Genomic DNA, 22,856 nt, shown 5'->3' with positions numbered 1-22,856 from the left:
CATCATGAGTAGTTTTACTTTTAGTACTTCTAGTATATTTCGATGCTAGTACTTTTATACTTTGACTTACTTGTAATAGAGCATTTATATACAGTGGTATTCCTCAATTAAAACATATAAATTAGATTACGGATTACATCAGTGTTATGTTTAACCATGAATACACACAGTAATGTTACATCAACTGATCTGCAATCAGCTAAACACGTTCCTTCTAAAAGGGGAAGTTGCGCTTCCCGCCTCTGAACTTCGACCCTCACGCTTAAACTAGCTAAGTGACTTGCTGTCACAAAGTGGGCTTAAAATGGGGTATCTCAAACAAATTGATGTTGAAAACTTCAAGTCGTGGCGGGGGAAAACCGTCATCGGGCCGTTCATGCGATTCAATTGTATAATTGGCACAAATGGTTCTGGTAAGCTATCTTTTTATGTCAATGTAAAGTTAAATATCTGGCGAGCTAACGTTAGTTATCGATGCTACTAGCACGTTAGCTTAACGGCTAGGTTAGTTATGTTAATATTAAGGTTGTTAGCTAAAATACAATGGTGACCTTACTTTCACATATACATTTTTTAGTGGACTATTTATAAATCACTATATATATATATATATATATATATATATATATATATATATATATATATATATATATATATATATATATATGTGTGTGTTTGTTTTGGGGAAAACATTTATTTGTATTTTGCTAATGTTAAACTGAGGCTAGCTTAGCAAACGTAGCTAGCTAGCTAGCTAAAACACCAACCGATAAGTTCCTTTAAAGTCAACGGCTGAAACCGCTCCGTTAAGGTCAGTTATTCAGAGCTATGCTGAAGGTTTTAATATCACACACTAGGCAAGTCCAATGTGATGGACGCCCTGAGCTTTGCCATGGGGGAGAGGGTTGCCTCTCTGCGGGTGAAGCACCTCCGGGACCTGGTCCACGGAGCCCACATCGGGCGGCCGGTCCGCGACACGACCCGCGTGGCCCTGCGGTGCTGCGACGACGAGGACCAGGAGACCGTCTTCTCCCGTAGCATCTTAGGTCAGTTCAATGGATTCTAGCTAACCGAGTATTTACATATTATTTATAGCTTAGTAGTTAACTGCTTCAGTGCTTTAAATGGAGGGCAGGTTAAAGGAAATGTCTAGAAATATATTAATAATATCTAACGTCACATGACTGTATTATCGTGTATACAATTACTCGATATATGTATTGTCTATGTTGGGTAGATTACAGGGCTGCACAATTCAATTATTTTTATTATACTATTCATTAGTATTGAATTTGCAGATTTGCAAAAGAAGAGATAAGGACAGTAGTTTAATTTGCAACATGTGGATCCATCAGTTGCTTTTGTAACTGTCTTTCACTGGGATTTTTAGGTGACTCCTCCGAGTATCGCATCAATGGTGTTCTTGTCAGACTGACCAAATACATTGAGGAGTTGGAGAAGATCGACATTGTGACGAAAGCGCGAAACTGTCTGGTGTTCCAGGTAAACACTGTTATAAACACTGTTCTAAACATTGGCGGAGACACACACTAAAACATGCTGTGGTGTAGAATATTTAGGAGACGGACAGGTGAGCAGATGTGTATATACTCATTATATTCATGCTTTCCTGCCCAGACAGTTTTCATTCATTGTGGGGAATCTGTAATTGAATGAATGTAAAGTGCTGTGCATACCCACGTAATAGCAAAAACACACTTGATATGGGCACTAAAACACACAAGTACATGGTTGAAAGATAACGAGACAGGATGAAGGACACCTCAGTACATATCACAGATAGTACTTTATTGTGCATATAAATAGATAGATATTTACTTTATTAATCCTGCAAAGGGACATTTTTTTGCTACAGCAGCAATTATATATATATAGGTAAAGCAATATTAAATATAAATAATGCACAATAAATTTAAAAAATTGAATAATATTAAGTGAACTAACAAAACAATAGTGCAACAGTGTAATGTGTGTACACAGTACATACACAGCATTCTCCCTATTTTAAGTTAAATTATGTAACTTATTAACCCTCTAGGGTCGTATCAATTGCATGAGATCCCAAACACACACATTTCTGTTAGAGAGTTCTGTATGGACTTACCATTATAACGGCTTGTAGTAATAATGCCTTACAAACAAGTCTGTTATTCATTATTCTTCTCACCAGGGGGCGGTGGAGTCCATAGCTCTGAAGGACCCAAAGGAGAGGACCAAGATGTTTGAGCTCATCAGTCAGTCGAGAGAGTACGCTGCAGAGTATGACGTGAAGAAGAAGGCCCTGCTGAAGGCTAAAGAGGACACACAGTTTCACTTCAACAAGAAGAAGTCTGCTACTGTCGAGAGGAAACAGGTGTCCCAGGAGAAAATAGAGGTACAGTCAAACACCCAGCCACAGTGGCTTGTTCACCCAAATCCCCAAAGTCAACACACACTTGCAGTTATTTTACCTGCCGGCTACATTAATGTGCACTCACAGACAAATGCAGTGTGTGGCTGAGAGCAGGTGGCTTTTATTCATTTTCCAATCTGGAGGACACAGTGCTACTATAACACCGTCACTTGTGCTGCTGTTTCTGCTTCTAGAATGAAGGGCTTTAACTTTCTCCCTGAACACAACAAAAAGGGCTTCAACAAACAACAAAAATGTCCCTCACTAGAGGTGAACACAAAATGAAACAAGCTAGTCCGACCATACATACATATTAACATACAGTTTTGCACAATCATTCCTCAATTCAGTGAACACACAGAAAGAGACAGAAGTAGTTGTGTTCAAACCCACCGTGAAGTGGATTGTCAGATTCTCAGTTTTGAAAGGCAATACAAATTGCTGAATGTTTTTTTAATTGCAAAACTTATACATAAAAGAAACACGTCTTGCCAAAATAGCATTTATTTTTGTAGAGGCCAATCGGGCAGATGCTTGATCATCAAGTGGGGTCCATCTGCACGTGCCTGCAACCGTTAATCTGGCAATCCTCTTCGCCATTTTCTTAAACTTTGCTCTTTTGATCTATTTTAATTTTCTTCTTATGATGCTTTATACTCGCCTCCATTCTGGGATGTGGCCCAAGCTTTCTCTGTTGATGTAGCAGCAGAAATAGCTTCACAGGAATTAACTATTTAGCATCACTGAACTGTTGTTCAGTGGCCTTAGTTTCTCTTTGTCAATCCATTAACTAGTCTTCTCCCCACACACACACACACACACACACACACACACACACACACTTTTCCAGGCCCAGAAGTACCAGACGCTGGTGGACAGCCTTTACCAAAACCGCCTGCAGATGAGCCTGGCTGAGCTCTTCTACAATGAGAAGGGCATCAACGTTCTAAGCGACATCCTGAGGGAGAAACAGATGGCTGCAGCTGCAAAGAACAACACACTAATGAAGGAAGAGCAGACGGTCAAAACCTACAAGAAGGAACATGGACGTCTCACCAGAGAGCAGCAGCACATCAAGAAGGAAATACGGTTTGTGTGGATTTACAATTATACCTGGGGGGACAAGAGTATTAACCAGTACATCAGAAAGTACCCTAAATTATAGCTAATGGATAAACTTCCCTCATCAGCTGTTTTGATGCTCCATAGAGTGATGTTTTTAAGACAAGTCTCTGACAATAAGCTTAAGTTTAGCTCCAATTGATCTGTCATATATTGAATGACAACTTGAATGAACTTAGGTCCCATCTAACTCTGTCACTCAGTGCCCAGGAGCATGTCCTGTCCCAGTGTCGATCCCAGTACATCAAAGCCAAAGTTAACACCAGCCATCACATGAAGAAGGCGGAGGAGCTCCGTGAAGCCATGCGGAAGAGTCAGAAGCTGATTGCTAGTAAAGAGCAGGAGCTAGCAGAAGAAAGGCAGGAGATCTCTGAACTGGAGAGGGTCTGGAGGAACTATGAGAAGCAGCAGAAGAAGAAGGAAGCCTCGCTGAACAGAGACATTGAGCTGGATGACGATCAGGTGAGTCTGTGTCAAGCTCCTTTCCTGTCAGTTGACATGATCGTTGGATATAGGAGGTTAAAGGTCAGGGTTTGGTTTTGTGCGACACAAAGTCTAAACATGATATTATACAATGCGTTACTCACATACTCTTTCTACATTACTTTGATTTACCACAACAAGTTTTGGTGGCGACTTACACATATTGAGTTTAGATTTTCAACTATATTATAATATTAAATCAGACATTTGAATAGAATGTTGAATATCCACTACATATAGTGTATCTGATTTAATCTAATATAACCACCAATGCTTAGCTTGCAAATTAATGTATATTAAAACCCATCATGAATCAGAAATTGTAAAGCAATTAACCACATAACCTAACTCCAGATACCGTTAGATCACAAGGGACAAAAACAATGACAGTATCATAAATCCCTTAATGTATTTTTGCATATAAGTCTCCTCGGGATGTCTTGTTACCAAGTCAGCTCCAAAATTCAGAAAAGCTACTGTAGCTACAGAGGCGTAAGCCGATAATGGAGCTAACAGCTGTCGTTTGCAGTGCGTTACTTGATGCTTTCCATTTGGTGATGGTAAATTATAACGTTATTATTGTTTAGTGTTTAAAAGTAATCTTGTAAAATGTAGATTTTGGCAAGAAACAACAACAGTATGCAAACGGTAATAAAGGAGTGCATGTTTCGTACAAGAATTGTGGAAATTCCCTGGTATTGTTATAGATTACTAAATCTCAAGTATCGTGACTTCTGTTTTTTTCTGCGACAGCTGGAGCGATACAAAGAGCTGAAGGAGCTGGCCCGAAAGCAGGGGGCGGTCCTCAGCCAGCAGGCCGAGAAGCTGCACTGGGAGATGAGAGCGGACAACGAGAAGATGGCTTTCGACCAGCGGCGTAAGAAGGAAATGGAGGTACTGTCAGTGGCACACATTTTAGCAGCTGTAAATCAAATATTCTCTCTGTTTTCACTCTGTTTTTGGTCTCCTGAGGGAAATGTCTGGCACCATGTTCACCAGCTAGTTGCTTACTTTGTCTTTCTACCACTTGGTGCCGAGCAGCTTGTGTGCAGAGGGGTTTGCCTCCACCAAAGCAAACACAAAAAGCAAACACAAAAATAATTATCGTCGCTTGGATTTCTTTTCGAATGTCATCCATTGTAGGTTTCCATCAGGAGCAACCAGACTCAGCTGGAAGATTTGAAACGCAGAGCAGAGAAGCTCGAAGAATACACCAAGTCCTGCAAGTACGACATGTGCACACCGTGTCCCACGCGTCTGTCCCTGCCTGTCAGCTGTTGATTGAACTTTACGGTTATTTATAAATGACAAATGATATACGTAACATCACAGATGGAATCCCAGCAACCTTTACAGAGTCACTGGGTGTTTCAGGTCGTCCCTCGAAGAGTACCGTCAGCTGGAGGAGAGCCTCAGTGCGGAGCTGCAGCGAGGCCGCCACCGCAGCGTGGAGCTGAATCTGGAGCTGGGCCAGGTGCTGGAGGAGCTGGGGAACGCCCATCTGGACAGCCAGGAGAGCAGATGCCAGCAGCGACGCAACGAGCTGCTCGAGAGGCTCCGCAATCTCTACCCCGAAACAGTGGTAAGAGACAGACGAGCACAAGGAGTAAGGCTGAGAGAGTCGGGATCCGTAGTGAGAGGCTGAAGACGTGCTAAAGGAATTCATTTGCTTGGAGAAAAAAAACAAACCTCTGAACTAAACAAGTCTTATTAACGAAATTCACTTCAGTCAACTCCTTGATATCGAACACCCTCATGCCCAATTCCGTTTCCCGGAAGATGATAATGAATAATGAATACCTATGAATCTAAAAACTTTTTTCCTTCAAGCATCGTTAAAATATACAGTAGCTATAAACCACTTTAGTACGGGGGTCATTTGTCATGTAGATAATAACAATAATTTAAAGTCCCTTGTCTGTCTTCATGCTTACTGAGGGCGTTTTCTTTGGTGCAACTCATAATGTCTAGCTGCTTCTTTAGAGAGTATTTATATATTGTTTTTTTAAACCTTGTAAACCACATGATTATTTATAAATATCAGTCATTATTCACTATTTTTGAGGTTCAAAAAGCCTTTAACTTTATCAATAGAAATGATTCTGAAACCGTTTCTTCATATTTTCTTTACTTCTCGTCCCAGTTTGGTCGTCTGTCTGACCTGTGCAGCCCCATCCATAAGAAGTACCAGCTGGCCGTCATCAAGGTGTTTGGCCGCTTCATGAACGCCATCGTCGTGTCCTCAGAGAAAGTGGCTCGTGACTGTATCAGTTTCATCAAGGAAGAGGGAGCCGAACGCGAGACCTTCCTGCCCATCGACTACTTGGATGTAAGTACTTGTTTTTAAACGGCTGAAACTGCAAAATAGTAAAGAAGGTGATGTGTTTTTTCAGTATGCCGGATCATTTCTCTGCCATTCATAGTAGCGCATAAACATGCATATGTGATAGCCATCCCCGCTGCGTCTGCTCCAGGTGAGTCCTCTGAATGAGCGGCTGAGGGAGATACCCGGTGCCAATATGGTGGTCGATGTTGTGCAGGTTAACAACGCCACCGGCTCCGCCCAGCTTAGGAAGGTGGTGCAGTTTGTCTGCGGCAACGCTCTGGTGTGTGAGAGCATCAAAGAAGCGAGGGGCGTGGCCTTTGACGGACCAGTGCGCATTAAGGTAAGCTCTCTGTGACTAATGTTCATACAAGCAGAGTGTTTTTCATGGCGCCAGTGAAGCCAAAAATATTTACCACTGTATGAGAGAGTGCAGGTCAGAGAGAGATTGATCTCGTCAAAAGAAAAGCAATGAACCGCAGTTCTCTTTTCTAGATCCATGGTGAACTGAAGATGAACATTCCTTCAGTTGCTGTGGTGGTTGAGGATATACAGATAAGAATGATGCGCATTGAACTTGTCTGTGTTTGGTCCGAATTTAATTGCATGAGCTACAGTACCTTGAAATAATCTTATGGCAATAATAGGATATTTTAGTCTGAAAAAGTGAAATGGAAATTGTGTAGAAACCCTAACGCAGCATTGCAGAACAGTTTTTGCAACAATTCTGCAGGTTAAAATACAAAATTCTGCAGGTAAAAAGGTACAAAATGATCACTTGAAAGAGGCAACATTATGAATCTCCCAAAATCCAAACGGCCTCCTCTAATATTACCACCTGCAGCCCCGAACTTGCTTACTGCCTGAGATGTTGGGCTGCCAGCAGACGCGTGATCAGATGTGTTCTCTGTAGACGGTGGCTCTGGACGGGACGCTGTTCACAAAGGCAGGCGTGATCTCTGGAGGCTCCAGTAACCTGAGGACCAAAGCCCGATGCTGGGACGAGAAGGACATGATGCGGCTGAAGGCACGCAAGGAACAGCTGATGGCAGAGATGCGCGTGAGTCAACACACAAAATATCAGGATGTAAACTTCAGCGCCGTAAAGGTTTATTTGATGTAAATGGCTTTAGTTAATTCCCTGGCCTGTGATACATGACTCAAAAACTGGTGTTGTTGCTATACATTATGTACTGCCATAAACATACTGTGTATTAATGGCTGGATTATTTTTGTCAAGAACCAGACATACAAATGGGCTGAATAATAATTAACTCACTTTCACTCTGTGTCTCGGCCCTCTGACAGGATTTGATGAAGCTGAAGCGAAAGGACTCGGACCTGAAACAGACAGTTGCTCAGGCTCAGGGAGCTCACACCCGCCTCAAATACTCCAATGTAGAACTGGACAACATTCAGAAGAAAAACTTCCCTCAATACCAAGCAGTAAGGGCCACAGAACTTTAACTCATTCGAATGTTATCATGATTGAGACGTTGTGTTCTTTGGCATGTCTGTTAAATCAGAGCCCCTGGTGTTTTTTGATCACTCTTCTAATCCCAAATCGCACGAGATGTACAAGGATTTACTGTGTGGTTGTGACACAGGAAGCCGAAATCTCCTGCTGTCTGTTTTTAGGAGATTTCTCGCATGGAGAGCGAACTTGCAAACCTGGATTCTGAAATCCAGATGCAGCAGGAGAGCGTGGAGGTGAAGGAAGCGGAGATGAAGAGCATCAGAGACCAGATCGACCAGGTACAGCTGTCACACACCGCCATCTACGGCTTCAGTTAAACGCCTCAATGAAAGTGAATCAAACCCGATTGTCGTATCTTCATCTTCTCTCAGTAACATTTCGGGTCTTGACCACGAGATTACAGCATAATTACATAATGCCAAATAGGATTTTTCAAGCGCTAAATAAAGTATTTCACTGACATCTGCTCAAGCTAGCGGGCATTGTCTAATGGCTGGTGCATATTTTTCTTATACTGTAATTTTATTATGTTGATTTATTCTGTACATCCATTGCTCATCCGTTCGTCTTCTGTTCCTTTTCCTTGTTTAAAGTTTTCTTTTCTTTTTTATTTCTTTATCCTGAGTGAGGTATTTTTGTGATATTTTACATTCATTGTGGCATTTAGATGGAGGACGTTCTGTTTTCTGACTTCTGTGCCGAGATCGGCGTGGTCTGCATCAGAGAGTACGAACAGGAGCACCTGAAACAGCAGACAGAGCTCGACAGGAAGCGGTACGACAAACCGCACAGCGGTATCTTCATCCCCGTGCCGAGCTTCACCAGCAAAATCCCTGATGCACATGATAAACTTGGAATGAAAAGGAACAATTGATCTGTATGATATTTGATCGCCAAACAATCGCAGTATCTCATTTATCTCATCATTAAATGTCTGTAACAGTTGCTAAAATAAGAAAATTCTAACAAATGAATTAGTAAAAAGACTGTAGCTTATGCAAAACATATTAAATACAAGACCTAGTTTTGTTGAGATTTGTCGATCTCCTACTTTGTGTTTAATTTCCCGGGACGGTGCCGCATGCTTTACAAACATCCGTCTGACACAGACTCAATAATAATTAATTTCAATGCATAATGTGAGGTTACTATTGCTTATTTCATGGGCTATTTGAGATGTTTGGAGCAATGCATGCACTCTATTAAAGAGAAGGAAAACGATGTATTCGAATATTGATTTGGACGTCGATTACCATGGCAATGTTCGAGGCTTTGAAGCATTCAGGTCAGCCATAACATTCTACTTACTACTTAATACCTTTATGTAACTTCTGGTTCAAAATAAACGAGTTGTGTGTAATTACATGATTCTGTGCTTGTATTACCTTGATGGTTCTTATAAGGACGTTGAGTTTTACAACATGTCTCTCTTCTCAGGCTGGAGTTTGAGAGTCAGTGCACCCGCTTGAATGCACGGCTAGAGTACGAACAGGACCAACTGGTGCAGCAGAAAAAAAAGCTAAAAAAAATGGAGGAAACCATCGACAAGGAGGAGAGAACCATGACCGAGCAGAGGGAGGTAGTCCACTCAGGCGTTCATACTGTGTTCTCACCGTCAGGCGGGTAAAATGTGTCCAGAACGACAGGTTGAATTCCTCCAATCGAGATTTAAGAAATCCTGAGGACATTTGGGGACATTTAAGTAGCTGGTGTGAAATAAAACAATTCAGCAGCCTGATGTTTCCACCCCTCACCCCCTCTCAAGGAGGAGGAGAAGCTGCTGGTAGCGGTGGAGGACGGTCAAAGAAAACAGCTGGAGCTGAAGAACCAGCTGCTGTCTAAGAAGAGCCAGGTGGCCGCTGCCAAAGCTGAGCTGCACCAGAACACCAAGAGCCTCAAAGAGACCAACAAGTAACACTACATACTGTGCTGTAGGGCCGCCACTAACGGCTCATTCTCTATCGTTTAATCTCTATTTTGTCAAACTGTATGTCACTGTTTAATACAGGATGTAAACAAAGGTTATATTGAACTTAAACGTATGTTAGACATGTCTGTTGAATGTCAACGTGATCAAAAGATTGTAGCTTCCAGCTGCGGAGAAGAGACGCTTGCAAAAGATGGCAATAAGACTCAAGGATGAAATGATGTGATTGTAGTGGTCAAAGATTAAGGTCGCTGTTAACTCACAAAAATACCTCTTTGATGACAGACACAGAAACTTGGTTGGTTGGCAATCAACCACGAGTAGATACATCTGGTTTAAGACATTTCCAGCTGACATTTCAACAAACACGGTGTGAGAGTGTGTGTGGTCACCGAGCCTGTACCTGGTTAGAATCTGTCTCTGCTTTCTATTCCTGGCAGTAGAGAGATATTCTGCCCATTCATAATCTCTGTTTCCAGGGCCAGATAACATTCCAAACTACTCTGGCGTTTAGTTTCCTCTGCCCAATCTCCCTCGCAGAGAGTTGGTGAAGCTTCAGCGCGAGGTGATGTCTGCAGAGTCGGCCTTGGAGCAGAAGCGCTTGGCCAGACACAACATGCTGCTGGCCTGCAAGATCCAGGGTCTGCCCATCACTCTGCTGTCGGGGTGCCTGGATGAAATCAGTGAGGTGAAGGTAAGACGGAGAGAATTAACGGTTCTTTGTCTCTTTTCAATAACCATTACAACACCTGCAGTATTCAGAAAAGTATTGGATATTAGTTTAAATGATCAGAGAATGTAATAAAAGAAGCGGTAGAAACCTGCTCACATTAGAGTAATAAAGTCTGAGAAACCCTGCTGGTTTTTGAGAAACTAAAAAAAGTAATAAAGCGACTTGACACACTTTTGGTCTCGGTGTCACCTGATGGCTGATTTCCTCTCTACTGTGCAGCTGGACACGGAATCTGAAAGCACTTCAACCACCTTGAACATCTACGAGAGAGAAGCACAACTAGTCATCGACTACTCCGGCCTGGACGCAGAACTCAAGGTCGAGACATCAAACCTCATCATCCTGCTGATCTCCTCTCTGTGCCGTCTGTTCCCTGTGACCAGAAATGCATCTATGTGACATGCGTTGCACTTGTGTGTGTGTGTGTGTGTGTGTGTGTGTGTGTGTGTGTGTGTGTGTGTACAGAGTCTGCAGGCGGAGGAGCAGGTGGAGGCCTTCTTGGAGAGGCTGAGGGAGTCCGTCTCCTCCGTAGAGGGAGTGCTGCATCGCACCACGGTGCCAAACCTGAAAGCTCTGGCCAAGATGAGGGAGGTGAAGGACAAGTTACAGGGAGTCACAGACGGTACTCAAGTTTTTTTATTATTCAAATGTAAAGTCTTGATGTAAATGACTGTTTTTTATGTTACACATCGCATCTACAAGATTTGTATATACAGGGTTCATACAGTCGTGGAAAACCTGGAAAAGTCATGGAGTTTTAAAATGGTTATTTCCAGGCCTGAAAAAGTCCTTGAAAAAAATAAAATCCCAAAGGTTTGGAAAAGTCATGGAAATGTGTTATATTCATGTGTTCATGTGTTCATGTGGTTCATTTACGCTGAGTTTGAAATAATTAATATGCTTTTTAAAGAAAGATGCTCAAAATATAAGCAGGCATACATACAGGCATCTATATAAATGTTTATTCTTTTAATTAAGGTTTACTGTATGCTTTGTATTCTCATTTTTAGTTTAAATACTACATTTACTCACTTTTTCATGTTTACACCCAGATTTCACGAAATGTTTGGTCATGGAAATTTGGTTTATAGTCATGGAAATCCATTGGTCATGTGTATGAACCCTGTATATATGTTGTGTTATTAATAAATGTGTAAGACGAGGCGGTTACTTCTTTCTTACGTTGGAGTACGATACCTAAAGTACCTGAACTGCTGAGTCAGCTTTGTTTCCTGTCCCTTGCTCAGAGTTTGAAGCCAGCACCAAAGCAGCCAGAAAATGCAGTCAGGAGTTCGAGCGAGTCAAAGACCAACGCTTGAACCTCTTCAACCGGTGCTTCGACCACGTGTCTGTTGTAATCGATCACATCTATAAAAGGATATGCAGGAACAACAGCGCCCAGGTGAAGCGACACAACCTCAACCACAGAAACACGCTCTCGGGTTTCTCTGTTTTTATTGTGTTTATCTGCGGTTGAGTCGTTTTTCTGCCCTCCCCCACATTCACGTTTGTAAAGACGTACTCAGCTGTACTTGAATGTACTGAAACATAACCAACCAGTCAGGTTTGTGTGCTCTTCCGATGTGATTTACTCTACATTATAGTATTACAAGTAGGGGCATACTTGATGCACATCATTCTCATTACCACTCGGCTTGAATGACAAGATCCTGCCATTTGTGCTCCAGGCCATCCTGACTACGGAGAATCCAGAAGAGCCGTATCTCGGAGGCATCAACTACAACTGCGTGGCGCCGGGGAAACGCTTCATGTCCATGGACAATCTGTCTGGTGGAGAAAAGGCCATCGCTGCCCTCGCCCTGGTGTTTGCCATCCACAGGTGACGCTTCCGTCAAACAGACTAGAAAACAATATACAACGCAAGACATGAGATTATGTAGTGTTTGAATAGTTTTGGGGTTAAGTTTTTCCGATCCGAGGGTCCCAAGAAAAGAGGATGTCGTATACTGTACAGATTGCAAAGCCCTCGGAGGCACATTTGTCATACATTGAATTGAAATTAAATTAAATTATAATAGGGGACATTGGAAACTGTGGTTAGTATAAAAGCAGAGGGTACAACTCAACTTAAGATATAAAAAATTGCACATAAAAGCACCAAATAACAAGTAGAATAAACAGATTAAACCAACATCCTATTTCCCCAAAATCATTTATCATTTAACAAAATCTGTGTAAACTGGACAGCTGGATAATTATTCCCCCCAGCTATAAAAACACAAACAAAAGCAAACAAAAAATGGAATTAGCACAGCTGTTGACAGCATGAAACTTCTTTCAGAAACTTTTCGTGGGGGAAAAACCAGCAGACTGGGTACTTAACTTGTAATGACTAAGAGTTTTTAAACTGATGAATGGACTATTAAAGTAAAGGCTATGTAATTTGGAAAGCCTCTTGATCCTCTTCTCTTTCACACCATTAACTTTATGCAAAGAACTCTCTTCTAAAGGGACACTTGGAATCTCCTTGCTGCTACTTCTGTCTTATTCTCTTTTGTACTAAAAACCTTGGTAAATTAACTTTATCTCCTCGCTCCATCTTATCTAATACTTGTTATGTTAGTTTTTAATGGCCGTGGCTCTAACGTTTGACCCACAGCGCCGGGTCACCGAGTCCATACAGTTTGACATCGTTTGTGTTTTTGTCCTTCAGCTTCCGTCCCGCTCCCTTCTTCATCTTGGACGAGGTGGATGCAGCGCTGGACAACACCAACATAGGCAAGGTATGGTTCCATCTGCGCCCCAGGGTTCACAAGTCATGTCTACAGTAGAGCTGAAACAATGAATCAAACAAGCAATTTACTATGCAAGTAATTTATCAATAAGAAATGCCAATATGCTTTGATTCCATTCTCTCCAATGTGAGTCTATTTGACTGAATATCTTTTAATATGGACCGTTGGTTGGACAATATAGAACATTTTAAGGTTGAGTTGACGCTGGCCGCCTCCTTTGTCCTAAGCTCCTCCCACCAGACGAGCACGGCCAAATGCAAGCGCTTCACACAGCTAACTTGTACGAGCGCTAGTCATTCGTTTCAAACATCCTGAATCTTTTACTGCAGCAATTCTAATAGAACTACCGTCCTGTTTCCTTTGCAAACGTGTTGTGATTCCAGGCTTATAGCGAGCTACTCTTATCAGCGAAATGTTGCTAATAGTTTAACCTTTGAATCCGGCTTTCAGCAAAGGGGCGTGCATCTGCACAGCCAATAGAACGCCCTCTTTATGAAATGATCCGTGATTGGCTAAAGAATCCGGTCACAAGCTAGATTTCTTAAAGCCTGAAAATAGAGGCAAGAGGATGTGACAGAATCTATTTTTCTCTCAGACTACTTGAATTACAATATGCTGAAAGGTTATATTGGAATCCCCCACCACCATATAAGGAAAAACCTGCCTACCTCTTTTAAAGGAGAATTGTGGTGGCCATTATACACTTTTTATGACATTATATATCGTAAAATATAACCGTAATCTACATTATTCATATCCACACATTGAAATGAAACGCTGCATTGTTTACACAGTTTTACTCATTTACTGTGTTGTGCACAGCATTATGAACGTATATAACAACCAGAGTATTGTCATACATCACGAGTTACATCATGAAGACTGTGTACACTTTAACTTTGTCTCTTTTTTTATTTAGTATATCCGTGCATACCATGTGTGGGTGTTTTGTTTGTTCCCAGGTGACCAGTTTCATCAGAGAGGAGTCCCAGCAGAACATGCAGATCATTGTCATCTCCCTGAAGGAGGAGTTTTTCTCCAAGGCCGACGCTTTGCTGGGAGTCTACTCAGATGTAATGCACTTATACAACAAGAACAACATTCATTTCTACATGTTGTGACAATACAGTGACGACAGCGCTCTCTTCTTGACAGTTTGAAGAATGCATGTTCAGCCGCATTCTGAGCCTGGACCTGCGATCCTACCCTCTGGCCGACGAGGACAACGGGACACAGGCGGACGTTGAGAAGACGGGACTCGTGTAGCCTGGGATCTCCTGCACGAAGCCCTTAGTACGTACGTCTCTTTCGTTTTCATTCTTCAACCGTACCAAAGGTTCTGTGTTCTCAGACAAGGTAGTTATCTTATTGAATTGGTCATCATGTTCAATTTCAGGCTGTTTCACGAGATTTGTGTAAGTTTATAAGCCTGTTTATATCTTCCTTTTAGTGTTGTTAATATAATGCTGTTGTCAATGACGAGACACAAAGACGATCCTAAATACAGTTTTACTTCTACAAACTACCATATTCCTTAATTCGATAGAAGACAACTCTGTTCATGTTTCTAAAAAAGTTGTTGTTTGTGTCCATGCTACTTCCACAGTGATGCATGTTGGTATATTACTTGTTTTTGTTACTCCAAGTGTTTTGTATTCCAGTTGTGCTTTTAAGCGTGGCTTCTTTCCTGTTCATTAAATCTACAGAGTTAAAGATGTCTTTGCATATCTGTTGTTTTGTGTTATTGTGTGTGGGTCTGAATTGGCCACACAGGGAAACAATTACACTAACAAGTTTAAAAGTGTCGCCCATTTAAAAGCAGTGTCGAAGGACTTAGTAAAAAAATAACAATACCACTATTTAAAAAATACTCTGAACATACCTACGTATACACCTAGTATTAATATACTCAAATAATATCAACCCACATTGATTCTACACTTGGAGAAAATTATATTTATTTTAATTCAGAGATATGCCATTAACTAAGTATATTACTGCTCAATAAAATCAGTTCTTATAGTATCTGAGTTTTCAGTATAAATGCTATTATCTCCATTGTATCATTATTATTTATTAATATTATTATATTGTAAACTAAGTCGATCCATTGTCTTTCTTAAGCCCCTTTAGTCAAAGTATGTTTACATGCCACTAACAATACCCTCAACTTGTATTTATCTCGCAAAGCTTCGATACATTGTTGTATTTATACTTTAATTACTGAAGTACAAGATGTGAATACTTCCTCCACCTCTGACAATAATTGTTTGCAGTGTCTTGTTTATTTTTCGGCCCAGCAGTAGGGGGCGCTAATGTTTCAATGAACACGCGCTGGAGGAAGACCACGTGATCAATATTTACGGAAGTGTTTCCTCGTATTGAACTGTCATTTCTGTCGCATCGGGTCCCGTAAACATCTGTGATTATTTCCCAAATGTTTCACTCCCGGAGACAGAAGCCTGCTCGGCTCTCACGTAGCGTCACATGAAGCTCTGCGCATGCGCTCGCTGCTAGCTTACATATCGGCAGGAGCAGCTGACGTCAGCTAGCATAGCTACCTAGCTAGCTTAAAACCTCTGAGCTAACAACAACAACGACAGCAACATTTCAGTTGCCCCTCCTGGGGGATATGGTTATGAGTTGGGAGGTCGTGTGAAGTATTTTTCCAGGGTACGTTTAATTAAACGTTATCGCGTATTTTGAGTTTCTGGAAACGTTGACGGAAGCTAACCGCTAGCGCCATGGGAGCCGAACAGAGCGGCGACGCGGAGCACAAACACTCCGACTACAGCTCCTCTGGTAAGATGACTCCTGCTACATTAAAGAGAATACATGATTTAGTCATTTGCATATGCGTTTATAGAAGTGAACTAAGGTAGATTAGTATCTGAGCTTGTTGTATGTGATGGAAAGTAATATAACAATGTTATTGAATTCACTAAAGTAACCTTATTTTGAGACTTTCTTGATTTGAGTAATCCCATTTTACTCGAAGTAAATTTGTTGTATTTCTTACTTCACTATTTACTTGACAGCTACCCATAACAGTTACTTTCTTGTATTTAAATTGACTAAATAATATGTGTAATTATTATGTTACTTTATTAAAGTCAAATAATGGATGTAGTTCTTATTATGGTGTATTTTTACATCAGAATCAGAACCTTTTATTTGCCAGGCATGTTACACATACGAGACAAACAACAACAATCAACACAGTGCAGAAATTTAAACTTTAAATTTACAGTAAAATCTAAAATAAAGTGCACAGACAAAGAGATAACAGTACTATAGACAAGTGTACTGTAGGTGTATGTGAAAGTAATGTTAAGTGATGTGTATTTAAATATGATATTGTGACTTTACTTCTTTTACACCAGGTAAGGATATGAGTACTTATTTGCCTGCTGTCCAAAAGGACAAAGCAAAAATGAAACTTAGGTAACTAAGTACAATTACTTAATGTACATTTCAGAGGTAAATAACTATATTTATTGTATATGGATAGTACCTCTACATGAAAAACGTACTTAAAACCTTCTCATATTTACCAGCGAGTGATCTGATTGCAACCAGATGATGTGAAGTAACTGCTGCCCGTCGGTATTAACAGGAGTTCTGTCGTTGCAGTGGTGCCGTCTCCAGCCAAGCAGAAAGCAAAGATGGATGATATTGTCGTCGTGGCTCAGGGGACCCAGTCATTGCGGAATATCCACAACGACCCAGATGTCATCAAACTTCAAGAGATACCCACCTTTCAGCCACTTTTAAAAGGTCACTTTTTAAGTCTTCCAGCTCCCGACATGAATTATTGTGTCGTCTTTCAGACCGATAGTTATAGTGAGATAGATATCCCATATTTTCTGATAGAAGACAAATGTACTTTTCCAGTCTTCTTCAAACCGCTTTAACCCAACATTCCATTCACCCATTCATACACTGATGGCAGGGATCTACCAAGCAAGGTGCCACCGGCCCATTAAGACCAACTAACCCATTCAGGCAATATTCACACACCATAGGCCCAGTTTATGGAAGCAATTTGGGGTTAAGTGTCTTGCCTAAGAACACATGGACTAGCGGAGCGGGAACCACAGAACTTCTGATTGAAGGACGATCCGTTCTATCTCTTGGCTACAGTCGCCCCAATACATACCTTTTTGGTTTTAGAGCAGCTTTGAAGCACATATAAATGACCTAAAATCACTTTAGTGATGCTAAATTCTAAAACAAACTGAAAGCAGAAGTTGCACTGATAGCTTCCAATAATTTAAATACAACTTCACAATGTTTCGAAATAGTGTTGATGTCTGGCAAAGATTATTATCATGACTTATTTTGAGAGCTATCAATAGATTGTGCAGAACTTTTCCTGATATAGAGTTAGAATGTGTATAATGATGCACACTCCTCAAATACCAGAGGGTAAATCCTGTCAGATTCTTTGCATCACTAAATCACAATACACTGTTGTCAAGTGTCTCAACATGTCTGTGTAAGTCCTTTTTGCCGTTTGCTCTCCACAGGAGTGCTGAGCGGCCAGACGTCCCCCAGCAGTGTGTGTCTGGAGAGGCTTGATGCCGCTCAGGTTCTGCAGCTCTGCATGCGCTACCAGGACCACCTGCACCAGTGTGCCGAGGCCGTGGCCTTCGACCAGAATGCCCTGGTCAAGAGGATCAAAGAGGTGAGGCTGCAGGAGGACAGCATGAGATATTTACCATGCAGAGTTTCTCATTTCTCAATCCCAAAACAACCATATGTGCTTTAGATTCAAGATGTTTTTTATTGTCATATGCACAGAAAACAATGTACAATGAACACACATAATTACAATAAACTTAAGGTTAAAAAAGAAGGCACAAAATATAGTAACAGTATTGCAGAAAAATAAGGCACAAAGTAGTTTAACAGCATTGCACAATCAGTGTATAAAGTGCACTATGCATTGTTACATATATACAAATATGGTCGTAGCAGCCGTTCACAGCTCTCTTCGCTAAAATTAAAGTTGTGCAGAAAGTTTTAGCTGATCATCAGAAAATCCACTTCAAGTTTTGTAAATATATTTTATTGATTTTCAAAGTGTTTTATAGCGCAAGAGTAAAAGATATGTAACATATTTATTTGACTTCAATTCTCCTACACATCCTTCAATTACTAAGTAGCGCTATTTATTGAGATATTGAGATATATATATATATATATATATATATATATATATATATATATATATACTGTGTGTATGTATTTATATATATATATATATATATATATATATACTGTATATATGAAGGAGGAGAAAAATCTAGATTAATTTATGTTCAAGTTTAAGTCATTAATCAAGTAAAAAAAATGCCAAATATTCCCTGTCTTTGCTGATTTCTTTGTTTTATAATGTTTGCTAATTTATATCTTTTTAGTTTTGGACCATTTCTTGGACAAAGCAAACTATTTCAGGACAATAACTTTGGCTGTGGAAACTTTAAAAACAATTTTATAATCATTAAAAGGTTAAGTGATTCCTTTAAATGGGGGGAGATGTTGCACAATCAATGAAGATAACACACAAAATGTGAAATACCTCACACGGTCTTCAGTTACAGTGACTAACAATGTATTAGACACTTGGTATCGTCAGGATTTTACCTCCTTAACACGTCTTATTCCTAAAATAAAATGTCCGTGATATTACTGAGAGATGCTTGCGCTGTGTGTTTTTGTATCACATTAATCATATTCATGTATTCGCTGTTGCTGATGTAGAAAAGTTGTTTTAAGATGATTCATCAAGTCTCATTAAAAGTCAAAGTCGTGTCTCTCCCGACTGTTTCCCTCCAGATGGACATGTCCGTGGAAACCTTGTTCAGCATCATGCAGGAGCGCCAGAAACGCTACGCCAAGTACGCCGAGCAGATCCAGAAGGTCAACGAGATGTCCATGATCCTGAGACGCATCCAGATGGGCATCGACCAGACGGTGCCGCTGATGGAGCGCCTCAACAACATGCTGCCCGAGAGCGAGCGGCTGGAGCCCTTCAGCATGAGGCCTGATGGGGATTCTGCCACCAAGTAGCCTCCTCAACGCCGACACAGCTGCATCCAGCTCTCCGGGTCGGGAGGAAGTGCAGGTCTGTCCAGCTGTGGGGGGAAAATACGCTTGTAACGTTTTTTTATTAACAGAGGTGTAAATGCGTGAGGCTGCTCTAGTCGGCCACTTCTTTTACATCGTCCTGCTAAACACACGATCTTTATCAGCAACATCATACTTACTATTGCATATTTGCTCAACACACACACACACACACACACACGCTTTCATACACCTGTCCACAACCCTCTGCTTACTGGCCACTGAGCAGCTCCACTGGAGCTGAAGGTCTGTAATTAAATGTGCACCAGCTGCAGAGGGCTCTGAGATCTTTACATCTCCTCCTCCCTTCAGGGAATCAAACTGGTGATCTTCCAGACACACACTGTCCTTACCGATCTCAAGGCAGGGGAGGAACGAACACTTTCGATTGATCCAGAATGAACTCCGTATGTTTAAAAACTCGTCCTGCAGACGCTTCGCAGGTTTTAGGGACTCAAATGTGTGCTGAAGCGTTTTTTTTCTGGTGCTTTTGGAGAGAGCCGCTCACCTCTTATTTGTCTTTTGTGATTGGGATATTCCTCTCGCTCCCTCGCCGGGTGTCTGGAGATCCCTTGCATGACCTGCCTGCATGCAGACGGACAGCTTTTTCATTTTTCTGAACAACATCGTTGCAACATTTTGGAATATTATGACAAAGAGAGAGAACCGAGACGGATCGTTGCCACTGGATTACACGCGGAGCAAGGATGTACTGTACGACCGAAGTCACGTAAGAAATGTCCTCATGAACTTTAGTTTTGTGATCAGAGAACTTGACTTTTAATTTATTCGTAATTCTACAAAATCCAGAGAAGATGGATGCCGATGTGGAGAGAAACCGTTACGCAGCCGTCTGATATCACTGCACTATGTATGTTTGTTAGCTTTGTCATCATACGTGCCAAAGATTCACGAATCCTCCGAAACGGCCCAGTGAGTCACAGCTTTTGATTTTTGTGAGGAAACGAATCAAGTGGACGTCACTGCTTCATCTGCTGAATATTTGTTTCTGTATCGTGAGTGATGCTCGTTAGGCTTAAAGGGTCCGTTCAACCAAATTATGAAGAAAAAAAAAAAAGCACATTTTCTCTTTCTCTTTCCCGGAGAGGTATCTCATCTGTCTTTGCACATGGTTTTGGTTTTCTTTGTCCAGGATTCTGACTGAAAATAAATAATTATACAAATCAACCGAAACACCTTTAGAGAGATGCATCAGCATGACCAAACACATTATCGGGCTTCCAGACAAAAATGTTATCTTCAAGAAACAAAACACCCGTACAAGAAGGTCAACAAACAAACAAGATTTTAAAATGTATATGTGTAAAATAATAAAATACTATTCTTTAAAAAGAAAACTGAAAATTCCTATGAGAACTAAGAAATTGTTGATTGACGCTGTAAAATAAACATTAAAGTCTGTCTACACAAACTATCTTCATGGCTAAATCCCTCTAACTCTACATGAGAACAGGTCTTACTAATTTATGTGAACAAACACTTAAACTACCAAATCATTTGTTAGTTTGCAGTGTGTCAATAAAGGGTAAGAGTATTCTTTTTTTTTTAAGTTTTGAGTGTGGGCTTCTGTAAAACCACTAGGTGGCGTCAGAGATAAATCAACACACTGACTGTCACAGGAATCAAACAGTATTGTTATGAGCTGCAACAAGTTGTTGATTAATTAATGGAAAGAAAATGAATCGTATTGATAATTCATTAATTGTCATTTTAAATGCATAAATGCCAAAAAATTGCCGGTTCCAACTTGTCATTTAGGAGAATTTGCTAATAGATACAAAACCCAGCATTTTGAGGATGTGCGGGGAAGTTTTTATTTATTTTTTTCTCACATTTCATAAACAAAACAATGAATGAATGAATTAATAATTGTTAGTAGCATTCCTACACGTATCCTATGACAACCGGCAATTGTGAGCTGTGGGACAAATGCACATTTGGGAAAATGCTTTTTCACACGGTAATGTTTAATATTCATAACTTACTACTTCTATCTTGATATGTTTATGCTTTTTGTTTACTTACATTGCTGCACTTATGGCCAGTCCTCAAAGCACCCTTGGGTGCCATGCCATTTTGGGAATGACTGTCACAGAAGCCCGTGAGCTACATGTACGTATCCTCTGCGGATTACAGCGTGTATGCATCAAACCCAAACACCAAATCAGAATTAGGCGTGACAGGATTTTTCCCAGAAAGCTTAGCAGCAAATGGCGAGTGGCTCCTCTCTGGAGTCAGCGGAGGATGGTGTGTTGTTAGAATTTTTTCCCGTGAGCCAGCGCGGTCTGATTAGAATTGTTGTGAAGCTTGTTGAATATTTCTTCGGCGTAACACGCTGAACTCAATTACACCGACAAGAGCTCTGAGCAGCAGAATCAGCCCGGCTCGTTGACGTAAAACAGAAGTTTTCTTCTAAATTTGAAGCGAGGCTCCTTTGATATGTTATCGTCTTTCATGTGTAAATTAAACGGGTAAAAAAAAAAATGTCTTAACTGGCCTTGGGGGTATTGTTTGAACATTGGGCCAGAAATGGAAATTATCATTGCATTCTGCGGCGAGGAGGTGTGAAAGTTCCTCTGAGTCTTTTGTAATGAAGAAAAGCTCCCGACGCTCAGAGCTGGATATTAACGCCACGAGATGATACAATGCGATCCGCAACCAGGAAATTCATTCTCTGGAATGAAAGAGAAATCCAATTTCCCCCTGTATACTTCTCATTTGAATATAAATCAAAAGCTGGTTTGCGCTCCCTTCTCCCTCCTGTTTTGCCTTCTCAAAATTGGAAACATGAAAGTAAACTCTGAGCCTCTTATCCGTGTCATCTTTTTAGGTGAAACTCAAAACCTACGCTGGTTGTTTTTTTTCCCGCGATAAGAGTCACATTTTGAGTTTCCAGACAACACATCACACTCGGTGTAATAACTTTTTAGTCGCATAATTCAGAGGTTTAAATCGCACTTTTCACCCCGTCTGAGGTCGTTGAGAAGAGAAGAGAAGTGATACAGAACACGCCGTTGTTCCAGCTTCCCATTTGTGGTGATGTTTTTTATTTTTTTTATCTTATGTGATTTGAGCTCAAACAATTAGTCACTTTATCGATTTGTCGTTAAACAGAACTTGAATCAGCAACAATACAATAATCGATTTTTCAATTCTTTAATATTGAAGCCAAAACATTCCCTCTTCCTCAAAGTGAGGATTTGTTTTTCTGTTGGTAAACTGAATATCTTTGGGTTTTTAAGTATTTGGTTTACATTAAAAATCATAAACTTGGACTACGGGAAACTGTATTCACTTAAAAAAAATATATCTTATTGACTAAACAAATGATTGAAGCCGATAGATTGACAACCAAAGCAATAGTTGCATTGCAGCCTGATACATGACGTAGTTGCTGAATATCTGTTTTTTAAAGAAATAGTTTGACATTTTGGGAGAATTTGCCTATTTGTTTGCCTTCTGAGACTTA

General features: G+C 40.7%; 2 protein-coding genes across 2 annotated transcripts; both read left to right on the top strand.

The window, feature by feature from the left end:
• Window positions 1–304: 304 nt before the first annotated feature.
• smc1b (structural maintenance of chromosomes 1B) lies at window positions 305–14,500 on the top strand (the record flags this gene model as incomplete). Its single annotated transcript, XM_079223405.1, has 25 exons — window positions 305–413; window positions 858–1,046; window positions 1,391–1,503; window positions 2,192–2,395; window positions 3,264–3,502; window positions 3,739–3,997; window positions 4,772–4,912; window positions 5,162–5,244; window positions 5,393–5,600; window positions 6,162–6,347; window positions 6,493–6,684; window positions 7,255–7,401; window positions 7,650–7,787; window positions 7,980–8,096; window positions 8,486–8,592; window positions 9,256–9,397; window positions 9,584–9,729; window positions 10,286–10,439; window positions 10,698–10,796; window positions 10,944–11,100; window positions 11,726–11,880; window positions 12,167–12,318; window positions 13,153–13,222; window positions 14,197–14,307; window positions 14,390–14,500. 25 exons carry the CDS (start codon window positions 305–307, stop codon window positions 14,498–14,500), a joined length of 3,729 nt encoding a protein of 1,242 aa, XP_079079531.1.
• Window positions 14,501–15,975: 1,475 nt separating this feature from the next.
• On the top strand, window positions 15,976–19,309 carry borcs5 (BLOC-1 related complex subunit 5; the record flags this gene model as incomplete). Its single annotated transcript, XM_079224205.1, has 4 exons — window positions 15,976–16,036; window positions 16,868–17,011; window positions 17,764–17,921; window positions 19,076–19,309. The coding sequence occupies exons 1-4, from the start codon at window positions 15,979–15,981 to the stop codon at window positions 19,307–19,309; spliced, it is 594 nt and encodes a 197-aa protein (XP_079080331.1). The 5' UTR covers window positions 15,976–15,978.
• Window positions 19,310–22,856: the final 3,547 nt, after the last annotated feature.

The sequence above is a fragment of the Taurulus bubalis genome (assembly GCF_910589615.1).
Source record: "Taurulus bubalis genome assembly, chromosome: 9".
Lineage (NCBI taxonomy): Eukaryota > Metazoa > Chordata > Actinopteri > Perciformes > Cottidae > Taurulus > Taurulus bubalis.
The sequence above is the reverse complement of the archived record's forward strand: the minus strand, read 5'-3'. Positions and strand labels throughout refer to the sequence as shown.